The 25,534-nt window shown below is 39.4% G+C and overlaps 1 protein-coding gene across 1 annotated transcript in view; it reads right to left on the minus strand.

The window, feature by feature from the left end:
• lrp2a (low density lipoprotein receptor-related protein 2a) overlaps positions 1-25,534 on the minus strand; it is a 286,554-nt gene that overhangs the window by 219,905 nt on the left and 41,115 nt on the right. The window contains exons 2-4 of the mRNA XM_048599223.1: positions 9,815-9,922; positions 7,828-7,950; positions 2,552-2,668 (exon numbers count right to left, since the gene is read on the minus strand). Of these exons, the coding sequence (XP_048455180.1) occupies positions 2,552-2,668; positions 7,828-7,950; positions 9,815-9,922 (348 nt within the window). The remainder of the gene's footprint in view (positions 1-2,551; positions 2,669-7,827; positions 7,951-9,814; positions 9,923-25,534) is intronic.

The following is a 25,534-nucleotide window of genomic DNA, read 5'->3' on the forward strand; positions in this document are numbered from 1 at the left end:
TTTACTGCTCATGCCCTTCAACCCTATCTGGATACTCAGTGCATTTTCACTTTGTGGTATCTTGGCTTTTTGCGCATTACTACCCAGCCTTAGACACCAGACCTAAAGTACGGCAGTATTTCCATGCCAGTTAAAGCAGATGCAAAGCCAAGAAGATTGGCATGGTTGTCAGCAATCCTCAGACAAGTCAAGGGAAGGAATAAAAACAGAAGTTGCTGGAAAAGCTCAGTGGGTTTGGCTGTATCTGTGGAGAGAAATCAGAGTTAATGGTTCCGGTCCAGTGACCCATCCTCAGAACTGATGGTAGTGAAGAAAAAGTTGTTTTTTTATGCAGGCGACGTGGCAGGGGGTGGGGGGTTTAAGGAATAGATGATAGGTGGAAATTGAGCCCTAAGAAAGAGAAGAACAGTTGGACAGACAAAGGATAACAATCAGGCAAGGAAAATGAATAGCTATCAATGGGGACTGTAATTGGCTAACAATGGGTTGTGTGTTATAGCAGACCATGTGATAACAAGGCCTGGTCTATGGGGGTTGGTTAAGGACATGGGAAAAACTCAAGCTCTAAGCTTGTTGAATCAATATTGAGTCCAAGCAGAAAATGTGGTGCTGATTTCCCAGCTTGCCCTGAGCTTCACTGGAGCGCTGCAGCAAGCTTGTGGCAGAGATGTTGGCCAGGGAACAAGGTGGTGTAGTAAAGTAGTGGGCAACTGGAAGCTCAGGGTATTTTTTTGTGGACAGGCAGGAAGTAACCTTCTGTCAGTATGTCCCAGTACAGTAAGCCAAGGGCAGCCTCCAAAACCTGTCCAGGAAACTTGTCACATCAGTCAGCCATGCAGGGCAGTCAGAGTCAGGATGCACTCCTCATAAGGACTGAGGAGCCAAATGTCAGGCAAGCCACCACCCTTTGGACTCATTCTGTCCGATTATGGGCTGTTTTCTCCTGGAATGAGAAGAAGCAGGTATTAAGGGAGATGAAAATGGGCAGCACAGCTGTTAGTGCTGGTGCAGATGAGGAGGTGTCTGAAGCGAGTCAGAAGGCAATGCAGAGGGCATGCAATGTTTGTGGTGTCAGGGAGTGAGTGGCTGAGAGTGAGTGAAGGAAGTTATTGCAGGCAATAGTGAGTGTGCGAGCATGAGCCTTGGATGGCAGAACATACAGAGACAGAGGGAGTGTGAAGAATCAGACAGACAAGATGGTGGCACATACACATGCTAAACACAGAAGGTCATTGATGGGGCATTATCAGCCACGTCCAGGGCAAATGTCAGAACCATGCAAGGCAGCTCCAGACCAACAGTGTTTGTCCAGATGCACAAGGCCTTTTAAAGATGATACCAGCACCAGGAATACTGGTTAGTTACATGATATCCTAGTAGCGGCAAGTTGTTTCCAGGACAGTGAATGATAAAGTGAGGCTAGAATCAGGGCAAAAGGGACATCATAGTGGTGGGTAGATAGTTAATCAGATGGATTTGGTAAGAAATGGTGAGAGTTCTCACTTGGGCACATGGACAGAAACTCTCCAAAAACCTTAATGAAACTGACACTTTGCCAAAATATTATAATCTTTAGTGCATAGTAAATACGTTAATGAATCCTACTTGGTGGATTTTTTTTACTTGATTCTTCGTTCAAAACAATTAGTGTCTGAAACCATCAACTATTCAGCTAACAGCATCTAATGCTGATTAGCAACTGTGCAGAAAAGAAAACAAAATCATCAGCCTCAGGTATTGTTTGCAGATGATATTAATTTCTGTTTATAAAATATTTTTCAGCACATTATTTTCTGTACTGTATCGCTGATCAAATACAAAACAGAAACTTGCCCAGATGGTTAACATAAGCTCAATAATGCAACACTCATTGTTACAAAGTCATAACAACAATTTAGAAAGTTTTCATTTTCTTTTGACATCAGTGAGTACAAATTTGCACTGGCATAGCAATCAAACCACTAGTCTTAGAGGAAATTTTATCAGGTACAAGACTTGTACTATTATTGTACCATTATTTATTAAGAATAATGGCATAAAGCAGATATGTTCCCACCCCAGGCTTCTACAGCCTGTTATGAGCGATCACCTTTGTTTATTTTGGCTTTAGAAAGCTTAAATTGCAGCTATGCATGAAATTGAAATTGAAGTTCCAATCACAAGTGCCAATCATACTCGTTCTAATTGACTCAGTCTTTGAAATTCAGCATTTTAAGCAGACATATGCACAATGTTCATCTCAAATTACACCAAATAACACCAACAACAATATAAATAAATTAAAAATACAGAGCTGCAGCTAATTTTTATCTGTTAGCACAGACAAACTTAAATGACACCCATCAATAGCATTAACTGGACCAAGCAAGTGATTGCAAAACTGTATTTGAACATCTGCTCTAATCCACTGAAGAATCTGCAGCAAATTTCATATAACAAGGAGCAGATTGTGGGCCAATTGCTTCCATCAGTGAGCTGCTTAATCCAACTAACTAAAATGCCTAAGGAGCAAAGGCTGAAGAAAATACATTACAAGGAATTAAGGACTTACGGCAGCCTCTTTCATCAATTTTGTCTGTGCAGTCGTCGACATGGTCACACCTGTATTCACTTGGGATACATTCTCCATTGGTGCAAGTATACTGTTCGCTAGTGCATGTTTTTGCAGCTACACAGTGAGGAGAAAGAAATGTATGTCAAAAAGAAGAATTAACTTTACATTCTTAAAGATTTAAATACTATTCAACATTGTTTGTATGTTCACATTTAGCAACAAATTAAGCCCATTCGACATAAAATGTAAACAACAAGAACAACTTGTCCTGGACACTGTTCATGTCAGTTGTATACAGTAATTTACCACAAATTACACATCACTAAATCAGTTAAACTAAGTTCCTGATATACAGGCTGCATTTGAATCATTTGTCCTTCTAGCATGTACAACGGTGCACTGGACACATTTTTTTCCCCCTGTGTGTTCAATTTCTATCTTATAACTATGTATGCATTGGCCTGAAATATTTTCTATTTGCTTGTATGTAAAATATATTTGCACAGGAAGGATTGGACTTGCAGTCATTAAGGAAGGTGTTGATACCACCCGGAGAACAGAAACGGGGTGGCCACACCCCAGAAATGCTGGAGATTGGCTTAACCTCCTTGTTCTTTCTGTCATTGTGACCTACGTCTTTTTTTCCCAAGGTCCTCAGATAATCTCAAGCAAGTTCCCAACTCAGTTAGTATTTAACTCTAGATTCTATGATATTAAATTGTATTAGGATCCCAATTAAGGTTCAACTAGGCAGCTCTCTTATACAAGACTGTCTCGGTTGAAATTATTAGGTGAGTGCGAGAATTGATCCAGATATGATCTAAGGCAAAGTTTTTAAAAATTAGATTCTCAGATGTAAGAGAGTTGATTTACTTCTTAAATTTGTTGAAATTCCAAATCAATGCAGCACTTGAAATCTGACCTAAAAGTAGATCCGTGACAAGATTATAACATTACAAGCGGCACAACTTATAACAAAACAATTAGAATTCCTTTACACTTGTTCAAGCATTGACACTTCTGCTGAAATGGATTTATGACCCAAACTTCTGTCCACTAGACTTTGTACAATCACAAAGACCAAGGCTGTAATATTTGTCTTGACAGAGAGTATTTCTGTTACAGTAAAAATGCTGGTAGAAGGTAGAAATCCCAAGAAATACCACCACCGACCACCTCCCCCTCTCCAAACTCCATCTTCCTCCCTTCCATACCCACACGTTGTATTTCTCACTTTTGTGGGAACAGGATTGGGGGAGGGGGTGGTGTTGTTCATGCATGTACAGCTCCCAGAGGTACTGGTCATTTAAATCACAGCTGCTCCATTTATACCATAAGATGGAGGTGCTGGTATTAGACTGGGGTGGATAAAGTCAGCGGTCACACAACACTAGGTTATAATCCAACAGGTTTTTTTTTGAAATCACAAGCTTTTATAGCATTGCTCCTTCTTCAGGTGAAGTTGATTTTGGAGTGCCTGGTGTCTGAAACTTGGAGCGTGGAGATTAGACTAGGTAAGAGCAGGTCTGTTCTCAGTGCATTTCTTTTGGATGGTTAATGTACCACTTTGGAGAGCTCAGTACCTCTGCAAATATGGTTCCAAGACACCTTGGGAGCAGGGGCAAGGAATGGGGGGGGGGGCGTGCAGATCAGGCATACTTTTAAACTATTAACTATGGAGAAGACTGTTTGTAACAAGTGCATAAAGTCCTTGAAACTGTCCAACTTCTGAAGGTCAGTCAAAAAAATCATCAATAAGCGTCTCGCAGTGTGAACAAGTGTCAAGATCTGTTTTATGAATGACAGTAATTCCTTTATAGAGTGCACAGTCTACAATATGAAACTTTAAGTAGTAGAATTATAGCTTTTTTTCTCCTCTGTACATGTGAATTTGTGGATACTCAAGGTGGCAAAGTAGGTGAAGGGAGAATGCTGGTGATTGGAAATAGGCACTCAGTTGTCATAGGGCCATTTGAGGTAGAGAGGCATAGAGTGGTGTGGGAGAACATGTAAGGTTATCATGACGGGTACAAAACAGTAGGTTGCATGGATTCACATGGGTAAGGAGTGTGTGAGGTGAAGAATTCGCATTAGGAGTGTGTGAGGTGAGGGATTGTGAAGGATGAGGGCTTGAGGAATGATTTGTATTTTTCACCTTTTGGAGAGGTAAGGTGTGGATATGGTTTGTGGGGGCAAGACATACTTTGCTGGAGTTAAGGCAGCCCTTGGTGGATATAACGCACTCTTTAGGATTCTGAAAAGACATTCTTGTGCTCAAGAAAAGCATAAGCCCATTGGGACAGCAAAAAGTAGAACTGTCTAATAACAAAATTAAAAAGAAAAGCAATAAGTATTTCAGAGTGCCTGTTCACATAAGCCATTGCAGAATTTGCATTGCAAACTTAGTTAGTCCCCAAACTAGTGAATGTTTTATTCGTGTATGGAATGTGGATGCTACTGACAGAGCCAGCATTTATTGCCCATCCCTAAGTGCCCGTAATGTTTGCCTTCCCAAGGGTTTAGTTAAAGCAATTTCCATGTACTTGATTTTTTTCCATGAATGAGTGTGTTTTCTTTCAAAAGTGATATCATAAATATACTGATAACTTTATTTTCTGTTAGGATGCCTCCTGATTTATGCCCATCTTCGATAGTAGATGAACCAATATAGAGAGTAAAAGATAGAGTGATTCCACTGAGTTGGCATAGGGCTATACCAGCATATGGAGCATGGGCAACATATGGAACATGTGGAGCATGGGCAATGAAGAAGTTAAGTTGGCTTGGAATTTAACAAGGGCTATAGGGAATGGGCATAGGCAGGCACAGGCAATGAGAGATCATGCAGGATGGTACAACAGCATAGGTAGTTATAGGTTAGTATGAATGGGGTATGAAGGTAGTGAGCAGGTGAGAACAGGAAGAATATTTTATGTTTTAATCTTTATGTTTTAAATTTTGAACAGATTACTGGAGTTCCCAGGCTGGATAGCTGCCCAGCCCACCTTGGGAAACTTTGCTTTGTCTAGGTTGCCTGACCTGATTAGAAAACCAGCTCACTCCTTTGGACAAAATAGTACATATGGGTTGCCATTTTAAAGGTTGGGTTCACAAAACCAGGATTTCCCTTGCCTCTGTTCACATGACTCAAGAATGAAAATCAGGGCACAACACTACTAATAATTTCTTTTAAAATGTAATACAAATAGCTTATTATCTTTTTTGACCTTCAACAAATGACACTGATCAAACTAAACAATTGATAGCATTACTCTGAAAGTGATTCCTGCTGTTGTTGATGTGACTGAGTGCATAACTGATTTCAGACACCAGGTTTGTAGCTTATACAAAAGACTTAGTAATTTATTATAAATAAATTAAACAACAAAATAATCTAATAATGTTTTTGATTTAAAAACAGTAAGCTTTATTTTCAGCCCCATTCACACAAAAGGCAAACAGTTAATGAACAAATTTAAAAAAAGAAAATAACTAAGAGGCTAGATTATTTAAGCGGTTTTCACAATGCATTATTCCACAAGCATGTGAGAGTTACTCAGTTGATCTTCTGAAGATGTCTATCAGTGCCACCTTTTCAGTTCATTCTGAGAAAGTTTCAACAATACTCATAACTTAGTTTCTATTCTCCAAACTTCCAATATCTGATAATGGGAGGTAAGGCAGGGAGCTTTTAAATCTTCATGCTGCAGTATCAATAGTCAAACTCCTTTTCTCAGAAATCCTCAGTTCAAAACAGTTCAAAAGCTCTGGACCCTCCCTCTGTTTGACCATCGTGTTCCCTCCCAGACTTGCTGACACAATTCTCAAGTACTGACTTAGTTAATGCCAAAAATCTGCTGTCTGTTTGAACGCAAAGCCTCTCTGGAATCAAAGCATCTACGGAGATCTTTGATCAAGAACCAATCTGCAATTAACTTTCAGGCCTGACCTCACAAAAAAATGTTTGTTCTCTTTTTTTAAACAAGCAGTTGTTTACAGTCCAACGGTCACCTCGCAGCTCACAGTTACCACACCAAACCAAAATTTATAAACAGCAGTAACATAATTGTCAGGAGCTATTGTGCAAAGTGAATATTTTTAACTTATCAGATGCCTGAAATGACCGGTGGGTTACTGGAAAGAAATTCTCAGTTAAATGTAACCTGTAAACTGTATTGTCACAGAGATAAGTCTGTAATGCGTTGGCACATCAATGGGTACTCATTTGGAAATATTAACAGTCCAAATGACAGGAACAAATGGACTAACAATAACTTTGTTGAAATATTAATTAATAAATATTTGTAAACATACCTCAAATAGAAAGCTGCAGTTCAATTTCATGAAATCCCCGCGGTCAAATTCCTACTGTAACTACTTGTTACTTAGCTTTGCTTCTTACAAAAATATATCAGCATTACACACAATTCCCAAACCTCTGCATCATGGTCTAAAATGTCAAACACTGAAGAAAGAAGGCAATATGAAACTATTTGGAAATTCTTGGCATGCATTTAAGAGACAGATCAGTATACATTCTCAAGCTGTCACGATAAGGACAGATAATTCATTATGAACAAAATTTCAACAGCTCTCCAGGACTAAAAAGTAGACATTTATGTTCTCTGTTGCTTTCTTGTGGTTTAACATTCAAGAAGCTCTTTTTAATCTACATTTCCAAACAAAAGAAAATATAAAACTTAATTTAAATCTAAACTACTCTATGTATTGTTTGCATTTATACAAACATACAGCAAACCACATTAGGGCAATTTAAATAACAAGTAGCAATAAATAAATAAATAAATTCTGTTTGGAATCTATTATAATTTTCTCTGAGAGTTTCAATATATATGCTAAAGCTACATAAAACTAAACAACCTAGACAGTCTGCTACTATTCCAGTCTTTCACTCACTTCTATAATGTTCCCATGTCTATGATAAACAATAGGCGTTCTCCAAAGCAAAAGATGTATCATCTTGGAGATAACAGTAGAACCTGAACAACGCAGTGCCTGTGCAAGGCATCCTCTATTCTTAAATTTCAAGAATCACAAGCCTGATCATGGCTGTGGTGACATCCTAGAATGGGTATAAAATATATTTTACAGAACAGGATTGAAATCTTTGTAGGAAAACAATTTCTGTCAGGCCAGGTTGAAAGTGGATCAAAGCAGATAATTCTGAACTAACTAAAAAGAAAAAGTGAATTCCAAATTTATACCTACATTTCCTGCATCTGAAATATATTAAAATAAAATCCTGGACTTACAACATAGCTGACGCTCATCAGATCCATCATCACAATCTTCTTCATCATCACAGACCCAACTCTGAGAAATACATTCCCCATCTCCCTCACATTGGAACTGTCCCAGTGCACAGGTAGGTGCAGCTAAAATCAAAATAAATACAGTATTGGTAAAGTGAAGATAAAAGGAATTTTTTAAAATTAGTAATACTATATATACAGTTCGAAGTGTTAGATTTCAACATCTCGAATGTACGGAACTAGAGACTTTGTCCAAGAAAATCTTGTCCATGACTGCAGTTAAGAGACAATTGTGCCACTATCCCAAAAGGTTTAGGGAGTTAGTAAATTGCTAAAAAAAGCATTGGATCTCAAGATATAGATTTGATTGGTTCTTTAAGCCCAACAATAATGACATTTTATAATGTGAAAACTGTTAATAGTATTCTTACATATTCCAACGTCCTAACAAACTAAAACAATGTTAAAAATAAAAGCAGCTATAGTATGTTTTGAGAACTGAGGTTCAGAAATAATCAGCTACACAATTTAAGGGTCAACAATTTTATTCCATGACCTATTAATTTACATTTAAATTCTCATGTAACAAAGCAAGTAACAAAAGGGGACTCAAAATGGAGCTCAATAAATAATTGAGCCTTTAAAGTGCAGGAATAGATCTGTGATCTGCATTAACTTATCCAGTCTCAATCAGGTGTCAGTATGGTTACCTTCCTGATTGCAATCCCACAACCTTTGATGAATGACACAGCATACACATCAAATTAGGAGAGAATGACTTAGCTGCTTTCTCTCAAACAATCAAATACCTTAATTAAAATCGCCATATAAAATTAAAATAAATATTGTCAACTTGGTTGATGTACAAAAGGAAAATTGTTGTTCATTGTACTTCAGCTCAAAAACAAGAACAGGACCATTCCAGTCATGAATGGTATTGGATTAATAAATATCTAACAGGAGGATAAAGCTCGATCAACTGCTCCAGGACCGAAAATTAGAAGTGTGGGTAGCTATTTTTAAAAGGTCAGACTAAAAAGCCTGGAATTCTATAGACTGTACACATCCAATAAAAAAAACAAAAATCAGTGCCTAGTTGTTTTTGTATTGCCAACCTGTTGAACATTGGTCAACTGTCAGGCAGCTATACCCTGCTTTCTTACTGTAGGAGTCAACCTACATCTATACACCAGGGTGGGGCCAAAGGAACCTTTGGCCTTGGGGTCCCTACCACAATAAGATTTCATTGTACACTGCTGGCCCTGCAAGGATAATATAGAGATTCTGCAGAAAATGCCAAAAAAAAAAAAGAGCTGGAAAGACAAAGTCATAGTCAATTTGTGGATGTTTCATCAACCATGGCCAGAATTGCAGTGACAGCACACTCAAGGAGGGCTGCAGACTTTTTGCTGTATTATCCACAACAGCCTAAGGTGGAACATTTGATGTGAGGCTGTTTTATTATGGGCTGTTGTCTCAGAAAAGAATTCAGGCAACAAATTACTCCCCCGAAATAATTCTTTTATTCTTTCCTATGACCTGGATTTCAGCATTTGTTGCCCATCCCTTATTACCATTAAACTGTGTGAAGAGCTTGGTCATTTCAGAGGATAGTCAAGAGTCAATCACATTGCTGTGAGTCTACAGTCACACGTAACCCAGACTGGATGAGAATAACAGATTTCCTTCTCTGAAGGACACATTAAGGGATGGTGCAATTCAAAAGCATTTGAACACCTCAATGAAAATTATTCCATAGAACTATATTTTAAATATTGCACTATTCAATATATTGATAGAGATTAAAAGAGGTCAAAGATTACTGAGTAAATGGGGGATAACATGTTGGATAAAATAACTCTGAATAGTCGTGCCTTCTGTATTAATCTCAAGTTGTTATGTGAGTGTCAACTGGAGACCATTGTCACAATGAAGGTGTGATTAGTATATATAATCACTAGGATTTGTCAGATCCCACTTTACTTACGGCACTCCGATTCATCAGAATCATCACTACAGTCAACAATAGCATCACACTTCCAGATTGCAGGAACGCACTGGCCATTTTGACAGCGAAACTGGTCTGCTGTACAATCTGTAATCCAAGATCAAGATATTAGAAAATTGCATTTGTCCCTTTTTATAATTGAGTAGTGCATACCTGCATTACGTGTTGCAGGTATTTATTTTGAGTAGTATCATACGGATGTATGTTAGTTTTATTGTTTAATAGAGATTGCATGGTACTGTCGTGGTGTAGTATTGCATCAGCAAGTAACTCAAAATGAATTAGTGCTTTTGATTTGGTTGGTGTTCTTATGTGAAAAAAAGACAAGCTGGCTAGACGGATACAAAACTGGCTTAATCATAGAAGGGCAGAAGTCACATGATGTCACGTTATAGTCCAACAGGTTTATTTGAAATCACAAGCTTTCAAAATGCTGCTCCTTTGTCAGGTGAAGGAGCCTCAGCTGATAAAGGAGTAGCACTCTGAAAAGCGTGTGATTTTAAATAAACCTGTTGGACTATAACCTGGTGTCGTGTAACTTCTGACCCCATCCACGCCAGTCCAACACTGGCACCTCCACATCTTAGTCATAGAAGACAGAGAGTAGCGGTGAAAGGTGCTTTTCATAATGGAGATCAGTGACTAGTGGTGTTCCACAGGGATCAGTGCTGGGACTTTTGTTGTTAGTAATAGAAATAAATGATCTGAAGGAAATGTAGATGGTCTGATCACTAAGTTTGTGGATGACACCAAATTGGCAGAGTTCCAGATCATGAAGAGGATTGTCAAAGGATACAGCGGGATATAGATAGATCACAGATTTAGGCAGAGAAATGACAGATGTAGTTTAATCTAGCCAAATGCAAGGTGATGCGTTTTGGAAGATCAAAATCAGGTGTGAATTAAATGATAAATGATGGAACCCTTAGGAGCTTTAACATACAGAGGGATCCGGGCATACGGGTATACAGATCCCTGAAACTGGCAATACAGGTGGATGAGGTGGTCAAGAAGGCATACAGCACGCTTACCTTCATCAGCCAGGGCACTGAATATAAAAGTTGGAAAATAATGTTACAGCTAGACAAAACTTTAGTTAGGCCACATTTGTACAACTGCGTGCAGTTCTCGTCGCCACACTACTAGAAGGATGTGGATGCTTTGGAAAGAGTACAGAGAAGGTTTACCAGGATGTTAGAGACAGAAAAACTGCAGATGCTGGAATCCAAGGTAAACAGGAGGCTGGAAGAACACAGCATCTGGAGGAAAGGAGCAGTCAATGTTTCGGGTATTACCTTTCTGGTCTGCCTGGTCTGAAGGGTTTTATTTATGAGGAGAGGTTGGATAAACTCAGATTGTTTTTACTGGTAAGACAAAGGCTGAAGGATGACTTGATAGAGGTCTACAAAATTTTGAGAGGTATAGATAGGGTGGATAGTCAGAGGCTTTTTCCCAGAATGGTAAGGCCAACTACAAGAGGGCACAGATTCAAGGTGAGAGGGGGAAAATTTAGGGGAAGTGCAGGGAAACTTTTTCCACACACAGGATGGTAGGTGCCTGGAATGCACTACCAGTGAAGGTTGAGAAAGCAGGCATATTGGCAATGTTTAAGGCACATCAGGATAGACACATGAAGGAGAGATGAACAGAGAGAACAAAATCACATGTGGGCAATAAGCAGTGGGTCCAAATAAGGACTGGGAATTGGCAAATTGGGAATTGGTGGGCCAAAGGGCCTGTTCCTGTGCTGTGTTGTATTGTATTGCATTGTAAAGTGAGAAGTATTATTCTGACAGGCAAGAGTTTGTGGAGGTGAGCGTCTTGGGACTCAGGTGATCCTCGTCTAATGAATCTAAATGCTGTGACGTATCTGTTGCTGGCTCGGCTATTTGTTTTGCTGCACTGCATGAAGTCTTTCCGACATGATACCCACATTTAGAGCAAATTTATGCAACACTTCTAGTACTGGATGCTAGTTCTACATAATTGAGCAGCAAAACAACATAAATTTATCCAGTAAAGGTGTAAGAAATGGTGGCATATACCTGTTCATAAAGGCTGGTGAAGCCTGATGACAGTCTTCACCACTTGGGCACCCAAATCCTCCACAGCAACTATCTCAGCATCAATAGTAAAAACTAAAGCTATATGAAGCAGGAAAGGCTAGCACTGAAGTTCAGCAGGTAATAGGGAAGGCAAGGATTTACATGGATTTGGAAAGGCAAGGACTGATTAGGGATAGCCAACATGGCTTTGTGTGTGGGAAATGATGTCTCATAACTTGATTGAGTTTTTTGAAGAAGCATCAAAGAAGACTGATGAAAGCAGAGCAGTAAACATTGTCTACATGGACTTCAGAAAGGCATTCAACAAGGTTCCACATGGCAGACTGGTTAGCAAGGTTAGATCACATGGAATACAGGGACAGCTGGCCATTTGAACACAGAACTGGCTCAAAAATGGGAGACAGAGGGTGGTGGTGGAGAGTTGCTTTTTGGATTGGAGGCCTGTGACCAATAGTGTGTTGCAAGGATCAATGCTGGGTCCACTGTTTTTTGACATTTATTTAAATGATTTGGATGTGAATATAGAGAGTATCGTTAGTAAGTTTGCAGATGACAACAAAATTGGTGGTGTAGTGGACAGTGAAGAAGGTTACCTCAGAGTACAATGGGACCTTGATCAGATGGGCCAATGGGCTGAGGAGTGGATGAGGAAGTTTAATTTAGATAAATACGAGGTCCAGCATTTTGATAAGGCAAATCAGGGGAGGACTTATACATTTCATGGTAAGGTCCTGAGGAGTATTGCTAAACAAAGAGACCTCGAAGTGCAGGTTCATAGTTGCTTGAAAGTGGAATCACACGTAGACAAAGGAATGAAGAATGCGTCTTGTGAAACTTGGGGTTCAGAAAAGATTTACAAGGATGTTGCCAGGGTTGGAGATTTTGAGTTTTTGAGAGAGGCTGAATAGGCTGGGGCTGTTTTTCCTGGAGCATCAGAGGCTTTAGGTTTATAAAATCATGAGGGGCATGGATAGGGTGAATAGCCAAGGTCTTTTCATCAGGGTAGGGGAGTACAAAACTAGAGGGCACTGGTTTGAGATGAAGGGGGAAAAATTAAAAAGGGACCTAAGGGTGACCTTTTCATGCAGAGGGTGGTGCATCTATGGAATGATCTGCAAGAGGAAGTGGTGGAGGTTGGTAAAATAACAACATTTAAAAGACTTCTGGATGGGTATATGAATTAGGAGGGGTTTAGAGGGATATGGGCCAAATGCTGGCAAATGGGACTAGATTAATCTAGGATATCTGGTCAGCATGGACAAGTTGGACTGAAGAATCTGTTTCCGTGCTGTACATCTCTATGACTCCAAATGGGTTACTGGCCTTTCCTTCAAAAGGAATAGAGATTAAAAAATAGGGAAGCCTTGCTAACGCTGTAGAAGGCACGAATTAGAACACAGCTTTGGTTCCCTTATTTAAACTGGCACTGGACAGAGTCAGGAAAAGGTTTATGAGGTTGATCCTGCATCTGAAGGGATTTTCTTATGAGGAGAGGTTGAGGAGGTTGAGCCTACACCAATTGGAGTTTAAAAGAAAGAGTGAGAGCCTTACTGAAGCACACAAATTGTTAGGGGGCTTGTTAGGGTAGATGCAGAAAGGTTGTTTCCAAAAGTGGTGGGGGAGGGTGGGGGTGGTTGGTGGTCTAAGACCAAAGGCATAATCTCAGAATAAGGGATTGCACTTTTGAGATATAGAGAGGAGGACTATCTTCTCGCAGAGGGTAGTATTTCTGTGGTATTCTTTACTGCAGAGGGCTGTCAAGGCTGGGTTATTGGTATGGTCAAGGCTAGCACTGACAGATTTTTAATCAGTAAGGGAATCAAAAGTTACAGGAAAAAGGCAGAAAAGTTGAGTTGAAGATGACCAGATCAGCTCGATTGTTATTGAATGGTGGCTCAGACTTGATGGGCCGACTGGCCTCCTTCTGATCCGACATCTTATGGTCTGTCTTTAGGACCTCAAGACCTCTGCTAATTGTTGGGACTGCAGTGCATAAATGTCACTTTTCCTTGTGCCACAGGCATGGTAGCGGACTCTGCCAATTGCCTTGCTGCCCATTGCAGAATTTCAAAGAATTTCAACATTGCTTTCATGTGAATTTGAGGTTTTGGAAAGACATTTTTTAAACAAATTTTTCAAACAAACGTGATAAGGATCTTATATTCTTCAACCCAAATTCAATTTCTCTAAGCGCATGAATCTATGTGAGTGCTCGCCTCATATTAAAAGTTTGCTTGGATAACGTGGTGACATGAGAGAGTGGGAAACTGACAGATGGTGCTGGTTATGACAATATCATCATTATGGCTCTCTACATGCCAGCATAATACAAGCAATTAATGAGCAGCCAGAGGTCCACTGGTCCATGAATAGACAACAGTGTGAGGTGCTTTATGTGTCACTTCCAGGCACAATTGTTGCAGAGTGCAGACAGTCGATAGGACAGCAGGTACAAGTGCTAGCAATAGGTCAATGCTGTGTTCAGCAGTTGCATGTGAAATGGAGGCAGCCAAGGATTTGCAGCAGCTTTTATGGCTTTGCACCATATTGGGCCAATTTTGCCACAGTTAAAATTTCTTGCCCATTACATACAGTCAAAGAAAAATCCACAACTCAAATAACAACAATTAGAGATAACTTCATCAGTGCACTTCCCCAGTAATGATTTTGGAGTCAGACCGGTTTCCGATACTGCAGAACCATCAGGCTTGCTAGGCTCATCTCTATCACAAACCAGCCTCCCTAACACAAATAACACAAGCACCACCATAATAGAGGCAGAATCACAATGTTAGGAGAATTCATGGCACCTAATTTCCGCCTTGAGGTCAAAAATCTGACCCACCGTAATTTTTGAAATAAATGCACAGTAATGAAAGTTGGCTACCAATTACGTTGAGGTACACTTCAATCGAAATGTTAACATGCAAACTGTAAAGGAGATGACTGATTGTGAATATATCAAAATGTTATCACTCCCTAATACGGTGAAAGCAGAGAAGAATTACTTGCAGAGAAAGCTTACAGTTGTAAGGGAATCTGCAGTACCCATCAGATATTGATGGTAAGCTATTAAAACACTTCAACACAGAGAATCTGAATCTAAGAGAAGTCAGGCAAGCCTCCAAGAATATTTTGTCCAGTGTATGTTGGCAGAAGCAGCTGGCTCCTCTTATCTTGGCAGCCTTGGTAAGATTATTAAACTTTTTTCTGAAGTTCATTGCTGAGCAAGGTAACAGCATTAGCAGTGGGAACTCCCTGCTATGGTTGCTTAGGCTGTTTTCTGCACTGAGCATCATGTAGGGGTTCTAAATAAAAGCCCCTTCCTTTGTTTAACTTTTGTTTTCCTTTATTCATTCATGGATGAGGGCGTCATTGGCTAGGCAGCATTTATTGCCCAGAGGGCAGTACAGAGTCAACTACATTGCTGTGGGTCTGGAGTCATATGTAGGCCAGACCAGGTAAGGATGGTAGTTTCCTTCCCTAAAGGACATTAGCAAACCAGATGGATTTTTCTGACAATCTGCATTGGATTAATGGCCATCATTAGACTCTTAATTTCAGATATTTTGTTGAATTCAGATTCCACCATCTGCCGTGGCGGGATTTGAACCCCAGTCCCCAGAACATTATCTGGGTCTCTGCATTAACTGTCCAACGATAATACCACTACTCCATCGCCTCCCCCAAACCTGTATTAAAAGCAAGTCCATGGCCTCATCTATAAACCAAATTCAGCCATTCTCCCTAACCTTTTCCTTTCAACAACTGCTGGAACTTCCTGACCTTACTGTGTTGCATCTTTAAGCTTTTGCAGGTCTTTAAATCCTGTGCCCTTCTTCAGAAATGGGGAGGAGGAAGGAAGCTGGGAAATAAATAGCGAGAGGAGGGGTGGAGCTGGGGAAGGTAGGTGAGATGGCGATAGGTGAGTGCAGGTAGGGAATGGTGGGGATTGGTCAATGGGATGGGTGGGGGGGATAGGTGGGAGAGAAAATGGACAGGTTGTGTCAGGTCAAGGAGGTGAGGATGAGAGGGAGGGTTGGCCATGGGATGAGGCCGGAGGGGGGGAGATTTTAAAACTGGTGAATTCCATGGCTTCCTCCAGGGTCACAATGACACCACCCACAAACTGGAGGAACAGCACATCATATTCCATCCCGGGAGCCTGCAGCAACTTCTACAAAGCTGGTAGATATACAATGGGCAATTAATTCTTTACTCTATCTCTTAGCTCATTTTGCAGACCAAAATGCTTTATGTTGTAGATTCAACACTATCCTTGCTGAGGCCAAGCATTATAGGGCAACTTAGCAGTCTACTTGCACTCAGAAGTATTAAAGCTGTTGTGATAACAGAAAGGTCAGAAAGAGATTCCTCCCACTGGCTGCCTGTCATGGGATACTTCGCTGCATGACATTCAGATATGACATCCCAACAGATGTCTTAAAAGTGACAGAACCTCAGCACCATGTGATGCTAGTTCACAGTCCCACTGACTGATGCTTTTTCCCTTACATTCAGTAATGTGTCATGTGCAGAAACTTTAAAGTGGAATCACCCATGAAATCAAATGTACAATCAAATGAATAATGAAACATTTAATCAGCAACACAAGTGGTCAAGGATTACAACAAGAATGGATCCATATGTACCTTTGAACCAAGCTGGGGCTTCTTGCTATATTATCAAAGGATGTTTGTTAAAACAAAGTCCAAATCAGTTAATCTATTCTGGAAGTTGATTTCAATTAGGTACCTCTGGTCTCTTGGGCTTGACCTGAAAGAAATATTTAAATCCAATTTGGCCCGGAGTCCAAAGCAAAGCAATGAAGAGCTGAAGTGGTGTGCAAGTTGGTCTGACAGCAGGCATAATGATGTGCCAAAGCTGGTCATTTGTCAATGCTGATTTGCATAGACAAAGATTTGAGGAGGATGGTACCCATGTAGCATGCAGGGATATTGTTGTTAAGAAGCAGTGATAGTTGGATAATGGCATTTGGTGAGCTGCAGCTGCCAGGTGCCCGCTTGGATTTACATTTCAGTAATTTGTGCCATCTGGTTTCCCTGTAAAGGAAAGGAGAGGAGAATTGGAAGAGGAATATAAAGAAGGCGAGTTGGGACTTTAATAAGATATGAATGCATGGAAATAAGGTAGTCATTGCTGAAAGGTGAGATTTTGATCATTTACTCCTCAAGGAGAAAGTTGGAAAGACGTTTCCTCAATGCCAGCAATCTAATGTTTTCATTCTTATTGCATTTTCCCACCTATCTTGCTGCTGTTCATGCTGCACCAGAAAGGAGAATATTCCATCTGTTGGCTGGAATACTTAACAGCCTGGATGTTCTCAGCAACAGCAATCATCATTGGGCTGCTTCTATGATTGAACATTCCCCAAGTTAATGCTGATACCCATTTCTACAGTGATCTTCACAGCCTGGCTTCCACAGAAACATGCTGAACAGCAACAATCAGGAACTTCATTGGAGAGTGTGAAGTTGGGGACAGAGCTCCTTTTCACACCAATAAACATACCATGCAACAATTAAAAGTCCGCTATGAATGGTAGTGATTCAAAGGTCTGTGTTAATGAATGGGTGAGTGAATGGTATCTGGTGAATTGTGTAAGTGCATGGAGTGGGTTAGGTGAGTGAGATGAGTAACTGTTTAGGAGAAGTGGGTGAGGTGGGGCATATGTCGGGGGAATGTATATCCAAGTAGTGCAGTTGTCTGGCTGGGGTATCAGGGATAATCAGATCATATCAGAGGTCTGATCTGACAGGTGGTCAGGTCAAGGAGGCAGTCAGATGGTCACTGGTTTGGAAGGGCTTCTAGTCAGGGGGAGTTTATGAGGTTAGTCAGATTGGGAGCTAGTCAGGTAGTCATGACGGCTCAAGGAGGGTAAATTGGTTCAGGTCAAGAGATTCATTGGGGATACGTCAAAAAGCTAGCTGGATGGGCAGGGGAAAAGGGGTCAGTAGACTGGACAGGTCACATCAAATTAGTTGGTTAGTGGAATAGTTGGGATCTGGATGCTGTGGGGAGCAGATGTGATCGCAGGCCAGGTCAGGTTGTGGGTGAGGGGCGTTCAAAGTGTTTAGTTGTAAAGTTATCCAGATATTACATTAACTTTTAATCTAACATTTCCTGAGTAATTACCCAGTAAAGCACCACAGAGCTATTTGTAGTCTCTGACTACATCAGAGTCAGAAAAATTCTCTGAGAGTCTCAGGGAATAGGGGAATAACCCATCTGAAGTTGAAACGTCCAAGTGTTCCACATGTCAGAATTTCCTTAGGGTCCTGGTGAATATCTTTGGCTGTATGTCTAGTCTCTGATGGTCTGGAGATAAGAATATTTGGCCTATTAAATATTTTTAGCGTTTAAAGTTACTTGGTAAGTGGGAAAAGAAGTTCATCTCTTAAAAAAATCAATTCTTTCCAATTAGTCAAAGGTTTAAGTTTTTAAAAGTTGTAGTAATTCTACAAAATATGCATTTGTATTCTTTGTTTTCCTGCATGGTGATGGCTATGCGCAGCAATCAATTAAAGGGACCAATGCAATTTTCTTCCTTTGCAATGGTTTAGGTATGTAACGAAATACAAGGAATGCGGAACTTGCAAAATTATTAGTTGAACAATGTGCCTAGAATTCAGCCTTTGAGTTCTATTCCAGTACTATTAAATCTCAAGTTTGTAAAGTTCTACATGGTCTGTAACTGAGTCTGTCACATTAAACACTTAACTGCCACATTAGAAAGAAGATTTGAAGAATATCAAGTATAGATATTGAAAATTTGTTCAGAAGTATTTCAGATCAATTTTGAATTATAATTGTTAGCATTATTATTTAGCTGATATTTTTCCTCCATTTTCTGAACTGAATTTGAATTTCTATCAATGTGGACAGAGTGGACCAAAATTTCCTAGCAAGTTGCATAATTGGTAGGGTACAACTAAAACATTAGGCTCATGGTATACCATTAAACATCCCATGGAAATTATGGTATGTGAGTTACATACTACTTACAATTCATCGTAAAGTTATGAGACATTTACAGTGTTCCATCAATGCCATCAGGCAAAATTGATTGCCCACCCAGTTAAGTCAATAATGACTGCAGATTTCCTGAATTTATGTTAGTTTTACCAATGCAATCAATTGAACTGTAAAATAATAGCAGGTAAATATATTTAATTCATGAGTTAACAATGACTGAATTTTAAGTAATACAAAATTGCTGTTTCTTTTTGTTATTTTTAAATCATTTACCAATATCCGTCAAAACATTCTTCATTATTAATACTTTAGATTCAATTTGCCTTGTTTGCAAGATGTCAAGCACTGAAGTTTTTTCACATGCTGTAAATGCAATTAGGAATGAAAGATAAATTAGCTTAGAATTGTTTTTGCTCAATATACTTGCCTCATCATGCATCGTCTGAATAATGCCAATGAGCTGCAGTCATCTATTGGGTTTCCTAAGGTAGCTCCTCAGATTTTTCTGAACGAATTTAGGCTAGCTTAGCCATTCTAAATGCAGTGAGAAGTTGACTGTCCTGTTTCTGTGGTCTCTACTACTATATTATTTTCTCTGTAGACTATTTAAATGACATTTTCTGGAAATTTACAGATGATCACAAAATTATGCAGTATTTGACTCAAATCAAACTATTGCTTGAAATTATGAGCCACCATTTACAATGTACTGCATTACTTCTCTATTCATTTGCATGATGTACAAGAGTATCATTGACCCCCTTGTCTAAAAGTATAAAATTTTAGATGTAATAAGCTATATTCCTAAGCAAGCGCTACTCAACATTAGTGACATGGCTACCACATTGCATATATAAGGGAAAATAAATCAGTCAGTTTGTTCAGTTTGCAATGCAATTTAACCAATTCCGTATTTAATGTGTTATCAGTATTCTTAGGTTGTTAAAAATATGAAGTACCTTTCTAGTTTCCCCAATTACTTTGCAAACAAAAATAAATGCTCAGCATTATTTTTGATAAATAAATTAAAATGACTGCTTGAAACATCTGTTTCATAAATGTATTTGGCAAGTCTCATTGTCATTTTCCTTACTTGTATCATGATAATGGTTATAACATATTCATTAATAATAAAGTTTCAGTAACTTAGTAAGGATACATTATGCTTATGTGCTTAAATTAAAATAATAAAAATAAAATTTAAATCAACTAGTATCTAGAAAACACAATTCATTCTGCTGGCCTCCAGTAAATCTCACATTTCATTTTTACTGACCTAACAAAGACATTTTTGCAAGTCATCCAGCCTTCATATCATGTGAATGCCATTTTCATCAGAGCTATTTGGTTTCATTCAATTAAAACCTTAATCTTTTTGGAATGACTTCCAGTCTGTCTCAATTGAGATCCAAATTTTAACCAAAGTCATGTACATGCCTCAACTGTACAAAGTAACCAACTGCACCAAAATCATTTACAGGAACTCAAGCAACATCATTAATGAAGTTATTTAATACCCTTCACAACATAACAGGTACAGCAACTTCTTAATCCAACAAGTTCTATTAAAGCTTCCAGGGTAGATTAAATTGAAATTCTATCTTAACCACATGAAACTTTGAGGTGCTTCACCTTAAGATTTGAGTCACACAGATTAAAGGATCTGAGCCAAGACTTGGGTAAGTAGAAAAGTTGAATTCACTGTTATCTACTTAAAAATGCAGCTATAAATCAAAGACTTGTAGTTTTCTGAACAATGGTTATAAAATCACCTTACCATTATCATTTGCAAAGTGACTCAAAAATATAGATGGTCGGAATCATTTAATATTTATTCTCTACAAATTAAAGGCAAATAAACTTGTTTTGTGTAGTCAGGTATGAGATGGTTACAACACAATGGTAGCTACTTTTCTCAAATAAATAGGGTATCAAACAAGCATACAACATAGAACATTGAACAGTACAGCACAGTACAGGCCCTTCGGCCCACGATGTTGTGCCGAACTTTTACCCGAAACCTAAGGTCTATCTAACCTCCACCGCTGCCTTATACTATCATCCATATGCCTATCTAATAGCCACTTAAATGCCCCTAATGAGGCTGACTCCACTACCCTCTCCGGCAATGCATTCCACGCCCTACCACTCTCTGAGTAAAGAATCTACCTCTGACGTCTCCCCGATATCTACCTCCTTTCATTTTAAAACTATGTCCCCTCGTAAAAGCTACCTCCACCCTAGGAAAAAGTCTCTGACTGTCTACTCTATTTATACCTCTGATCATTTTGTACACCTCTATCAAGTCACCTCTCATCCTTCGTCGTTCTAAAGAGAAAAGCCCTAGCTCTCTCAACCTTTCCTCGTAAGACCTTCCCTCCATTCCAGGCAACATCCTGGTAAATCTCCTCTGCACCTTTTCCAATGCTTCCACATGTTTCCTGTTATGAGGTGACCAGAACTGGACACAATACTCCAGATGTGGCCAAACCAGGCTTTTGTATAGCTATGTTCAACAAATCAAAAGATTAAAATGAATACATCGAATCACAAAATGATGGAACATTTCTGCAAGTAGGTTATATGGAACATTGTTTTTCAGGCATCTAAAATGCTCCAAAGGTCCATATTACAGTATCCAATTTGATCTTCAATTACTTTGCAGCTTTCACCTATACTAGTCCATCCAGAGGTCCACTACATAAATCACTAATTTTGTTTGATACATTTCCTGATCAGTCCTAAAATTAGTTTATCCTGTATTCCCAGGTCCTAATCTTATAAATTAAAGTATTTTACCTAGCTACCTTTATCTGTCTAACAAGTTTCTATAAGAACTGTGGATGCTGTAAATCAGAAATAAAAACAGAAATTTCCTGAGGAAGGGTAACTCGTCCCGAAACGTTAACACTGATTTTTCTCCACAGATGCTGCCCGATCTGTTGAGCTTTTCCAGCAGTTTCTGTTTAAATTTCGATAAAATCCTGATATTCCTTTTTAGAAGAATTGAAAAACTGAAGTTTCTGCAAGTTAGCTTCAACTCAGATCTTTAATTAAAGATCAGTGCCATTATTTTCTTCTCTTTACTTCTCCAAATTTTAAAATTCTCTTTCATTTAAATATCCATAATTGGACACCATTCTTAAAATGTACTCTGACTGAAGTATAGATTATTGATTAATTATTTTGATTTGGATTCAAATTTTCTCATATATAATTCAACATAAAAGACTATAAGACATAGGTGCAGAAATAGACTATTCGGCTCATCAGGTCTGCTCCACTATTCAGTGACATTATTGTTGACCTGATAATCCTTAACTCCACTTCCCTGTCATGCCTCACTGGAGTACTGCACTGGAAAACAAGCCTCACTAATCTTGGAGTCATCACAAAATTAAACATTTTATCAAAGTCCTCAATTTACTTGCTAGATAGACCCAGGATAAATGGAAAACACAAACCAGCCTTTTGTACTTAACAAGAACTATTATAAATACAAATAGATTTCATCCACAGGTTAACAATTATGAACTGTTAAGTTTTAACTTAATGAGTTAAAACATTGAACACCCCTCCAAAAAAAAAATCCATACACACAGACACGAATAGTCAAAAGAAATTACAGTCAAAAACAGAAGTTGCTGGAAAAGGTCAGCAGGTCCAGCAGCATCTGTGAAGAGAAAATCAGAGTTAACGTTTCAGGTCTGGTGATCCCTCCTCAGAACCCAGTTTGCTTTTCCAGCAACTTCTGTTTTTGTTCCTGATTTATAGCATCCGCAGTTCTTTTGGTTTTTAAAAGAAATTATGGTGTTTTGGTGGAAAGAAAATATACCTGTGGAAGTCCTCTTTGACTCTTTGAGTCTGTTTCACCATTCAATATGATCATGGCTGATTATCCAATTCAGTATGCTGTACCCATTTTCTTCAAATACCCTTTGCTCCCTTTAGTGCTTAGCACTATATATCTAACTCCTTCTTGAAAACATTCAATGTTTCAGCCTCAACACTTCCTGTGGCAGAGAATTTCATAGACTCACCATTCTCTGAGTGAAGAAATTTTTCTTCATCTCAGTCCTAAATGGCCTACTCCATATTCATAACCTGTGACATCTTGTACTAATCCTAAACACAAAATTCTGTCCTTATCCACAGGTAAGTACCATGTCAGCTTTGTCATCCATTATTAAACGCCATTTAAGATGAAGAGAACATACAACTCAGAAGTTGATGAACCTTGGGAATCCCATGATGACAAACTATAAATGCGAGAGGTGGAGGAAGAAATACCAAGATTGTTTCCAGTAGTGTAGAGAAAGCTGAAAGGTGTGATATATTGTAACTTTTCAAAACTATTAACAGCATTAACTGCCTCTGGTTAAATAGGCAGTGACAAAGGATCAATTCAAAACTGGGACTGAGTTAAAAATGAGAATACAATAAATTTCTTTGTACAGTGGGTCAATGGATCATTGAATGCTTTATCACGGTAAATGGCTAAGGCTGAGACTATTGCCCCACCTTCAGCAGGTACTAAGGAGGAGTTTATCATCTGCTAAGTGCATGAAGGAGATTAAAGATGCAAAAAAAGTGCTGATAATTACCTGAGATGGCAGAGGGATAATCACGGAGTAGCTTGAGCAAGAGAGAGAATATCACCAAGAGGAGAGCGAATTACTAAGAGGGGAAATGACTGAGCAGAACGAGAGAGACAGGGACAGAGAAATACAAAGCCAAAAGAGATTCACTTGAGAGGCAAGAGTGAGAGAGAAAATCCGTGAGAGGAGACAGAGAGAGAAAATGATCCAGAGGATAGCAAGAGAGAAAGTCACTGCAAAACCAGAGGAAATATTACTGAGATAAGAGTTATTCACCGAGACAAGGGTGAAAGAGACTATTGCCAAGAGGAGAGCAAGAGAGCAAGCAAATCACCAAAAAGACAGTGAGACAGCAAATCACTGAGAAGAGAGAAGAATTCTCCAAGCAGAGAGAGTGAGACATAAAATTACCGAGAGGAGAAGGCTTCACTGAGAGGAAAGGAGAAAGAGAGAGAAAAACATTGGGAAGATAACGAGTAAGCAATTTATTGAGAAGAGAAAGGGGAAGAATTGCTGAGAACAGGGAGAGTAAGAAAACTGCTGAGATGAGGGGGATTCACTGAGTGAAGGGGCCAACAGAGAAAATAACCAAGATGGGGGTAGGCGGGGCGGAAGATCACCAAGGAAAGAGACAGCAAGGAAATCTCCAAAAGAAAAAAGGAAATCATTACTGAGAAGACAGAGAGAGAAAATCACTGAGAAGGGAGAAAGAGGGATTATCACCGAGCAGGGAGTGAGGAAAACACCCAAAGGGGAGAGAGCAAGAGAAAATCACTGAGAAGAGAGAGGGAAAGACAGAGAAGATTGAGAGATTGTGGATTTTATTAAGTGGAGAAAGATTCCTTCAGAGGTGACAGAGGGAGAACATCCCTGAGAGGAAAGAATGAAAGTACCTGAGATTTGAAAGACAGAGAAAATCACTGAGGAGTCAGTTAGAGAGAGCAAGTCACCAAGAGGAGGTATTTTCAGAGAGAGAAGCATCAGAGAGAGAGAACCAGTGACACGACTGGGTGAGAGAAGAGATAGACAGAAAAATAAATCACTGATAGAGAAAATGATTGAGAAGCGACAGAGAGAAAATCAATATGATACAAGAGTAAGAAGAGCACTGAAAGGGTAGCGACAGAGTGACAATCATTCAAAAAGGACGGAGAATTGCTTAGAAGAGAGAGGGCAAATCACCGAGAGGAGAAAGAGGGAGGAACTAGGAAGACGAGTGTGAGAGAAGGAATAGACCACCAAGGTGAGAGAGAACAAACAATTCACTGTTTGAAGAGGGTGTGGAAGGAAATTTCCGAGGAGAGAGAAAGAGAGCAAATCAATGAAACAAGAGATTTAGCAAGAGGAGAGTCTGAGGGAGAGAATCACCAAGCAGAGTGAAGTGGCACTGTTGCTCAGCATTCAGTATGCTGCCTCAGTGCCAGGGACCTGGGTTCGATTCCACACTCAGAAAACCGTCATTCTCCCCCTGTCTGTGCTGGATTCATCTGTGTACTCTGCTTTCCTCCCACAGTCAAAAAATGTGCAAGTTAGGTGGACTGATCATGCCTGCCAGTGTCCAGGAATATGCAAGCTAGGTGGATTAGACATGGGAAATGCAGTGGTTAGAGGGGTCGAAGTGGGATGCACTTTGGAGGCTCATTGTGGATTTGATGGGCTGAATGGCTTGCTTCCACACTGTAGGGATTTTATGTTGGGAAGCTGACAGGAATCCAGTGATTCCTGCATTTAACATCTGAGTGTATGCTAGTGTGTAAGAGATGCTCTGTGCCCCCCTCCCTGTCTCCAATGGCAACTGACTGCATCGTTAATCTTTGATTCTGCATCATGATCTTGCGTCATCAGAGAATGATCATTTCTAAAAGGAGATTTGAACTTCCAGCTATTAGCTAAAAGAATGATTTAATTTTTGTATCCTTTACTCTTAACAAATAACTAAATGCTCTATTGACTAAACAGTATTTTACTTTTGCAGCTAACTTATACTTCAAACAAGGAAGGAGGACATTCCCCTTTTTGACTCATTGCCTAGTACACTC

Source organism: Rhincodon typus, chromosome 7 (genome assembly GCF_021869965.1).
Source record: "Rhincodon typus isolate 14 chromosome 7, sRhiTyp1.1, whole genome shotgun sequence".
Lineage (NCBI taxonomy): Eukaryota > Metazoa > Chordata > Chondrichthyes > Orectolobiformes > Rhincodontidae > Rhincodon > Rhincodon typus.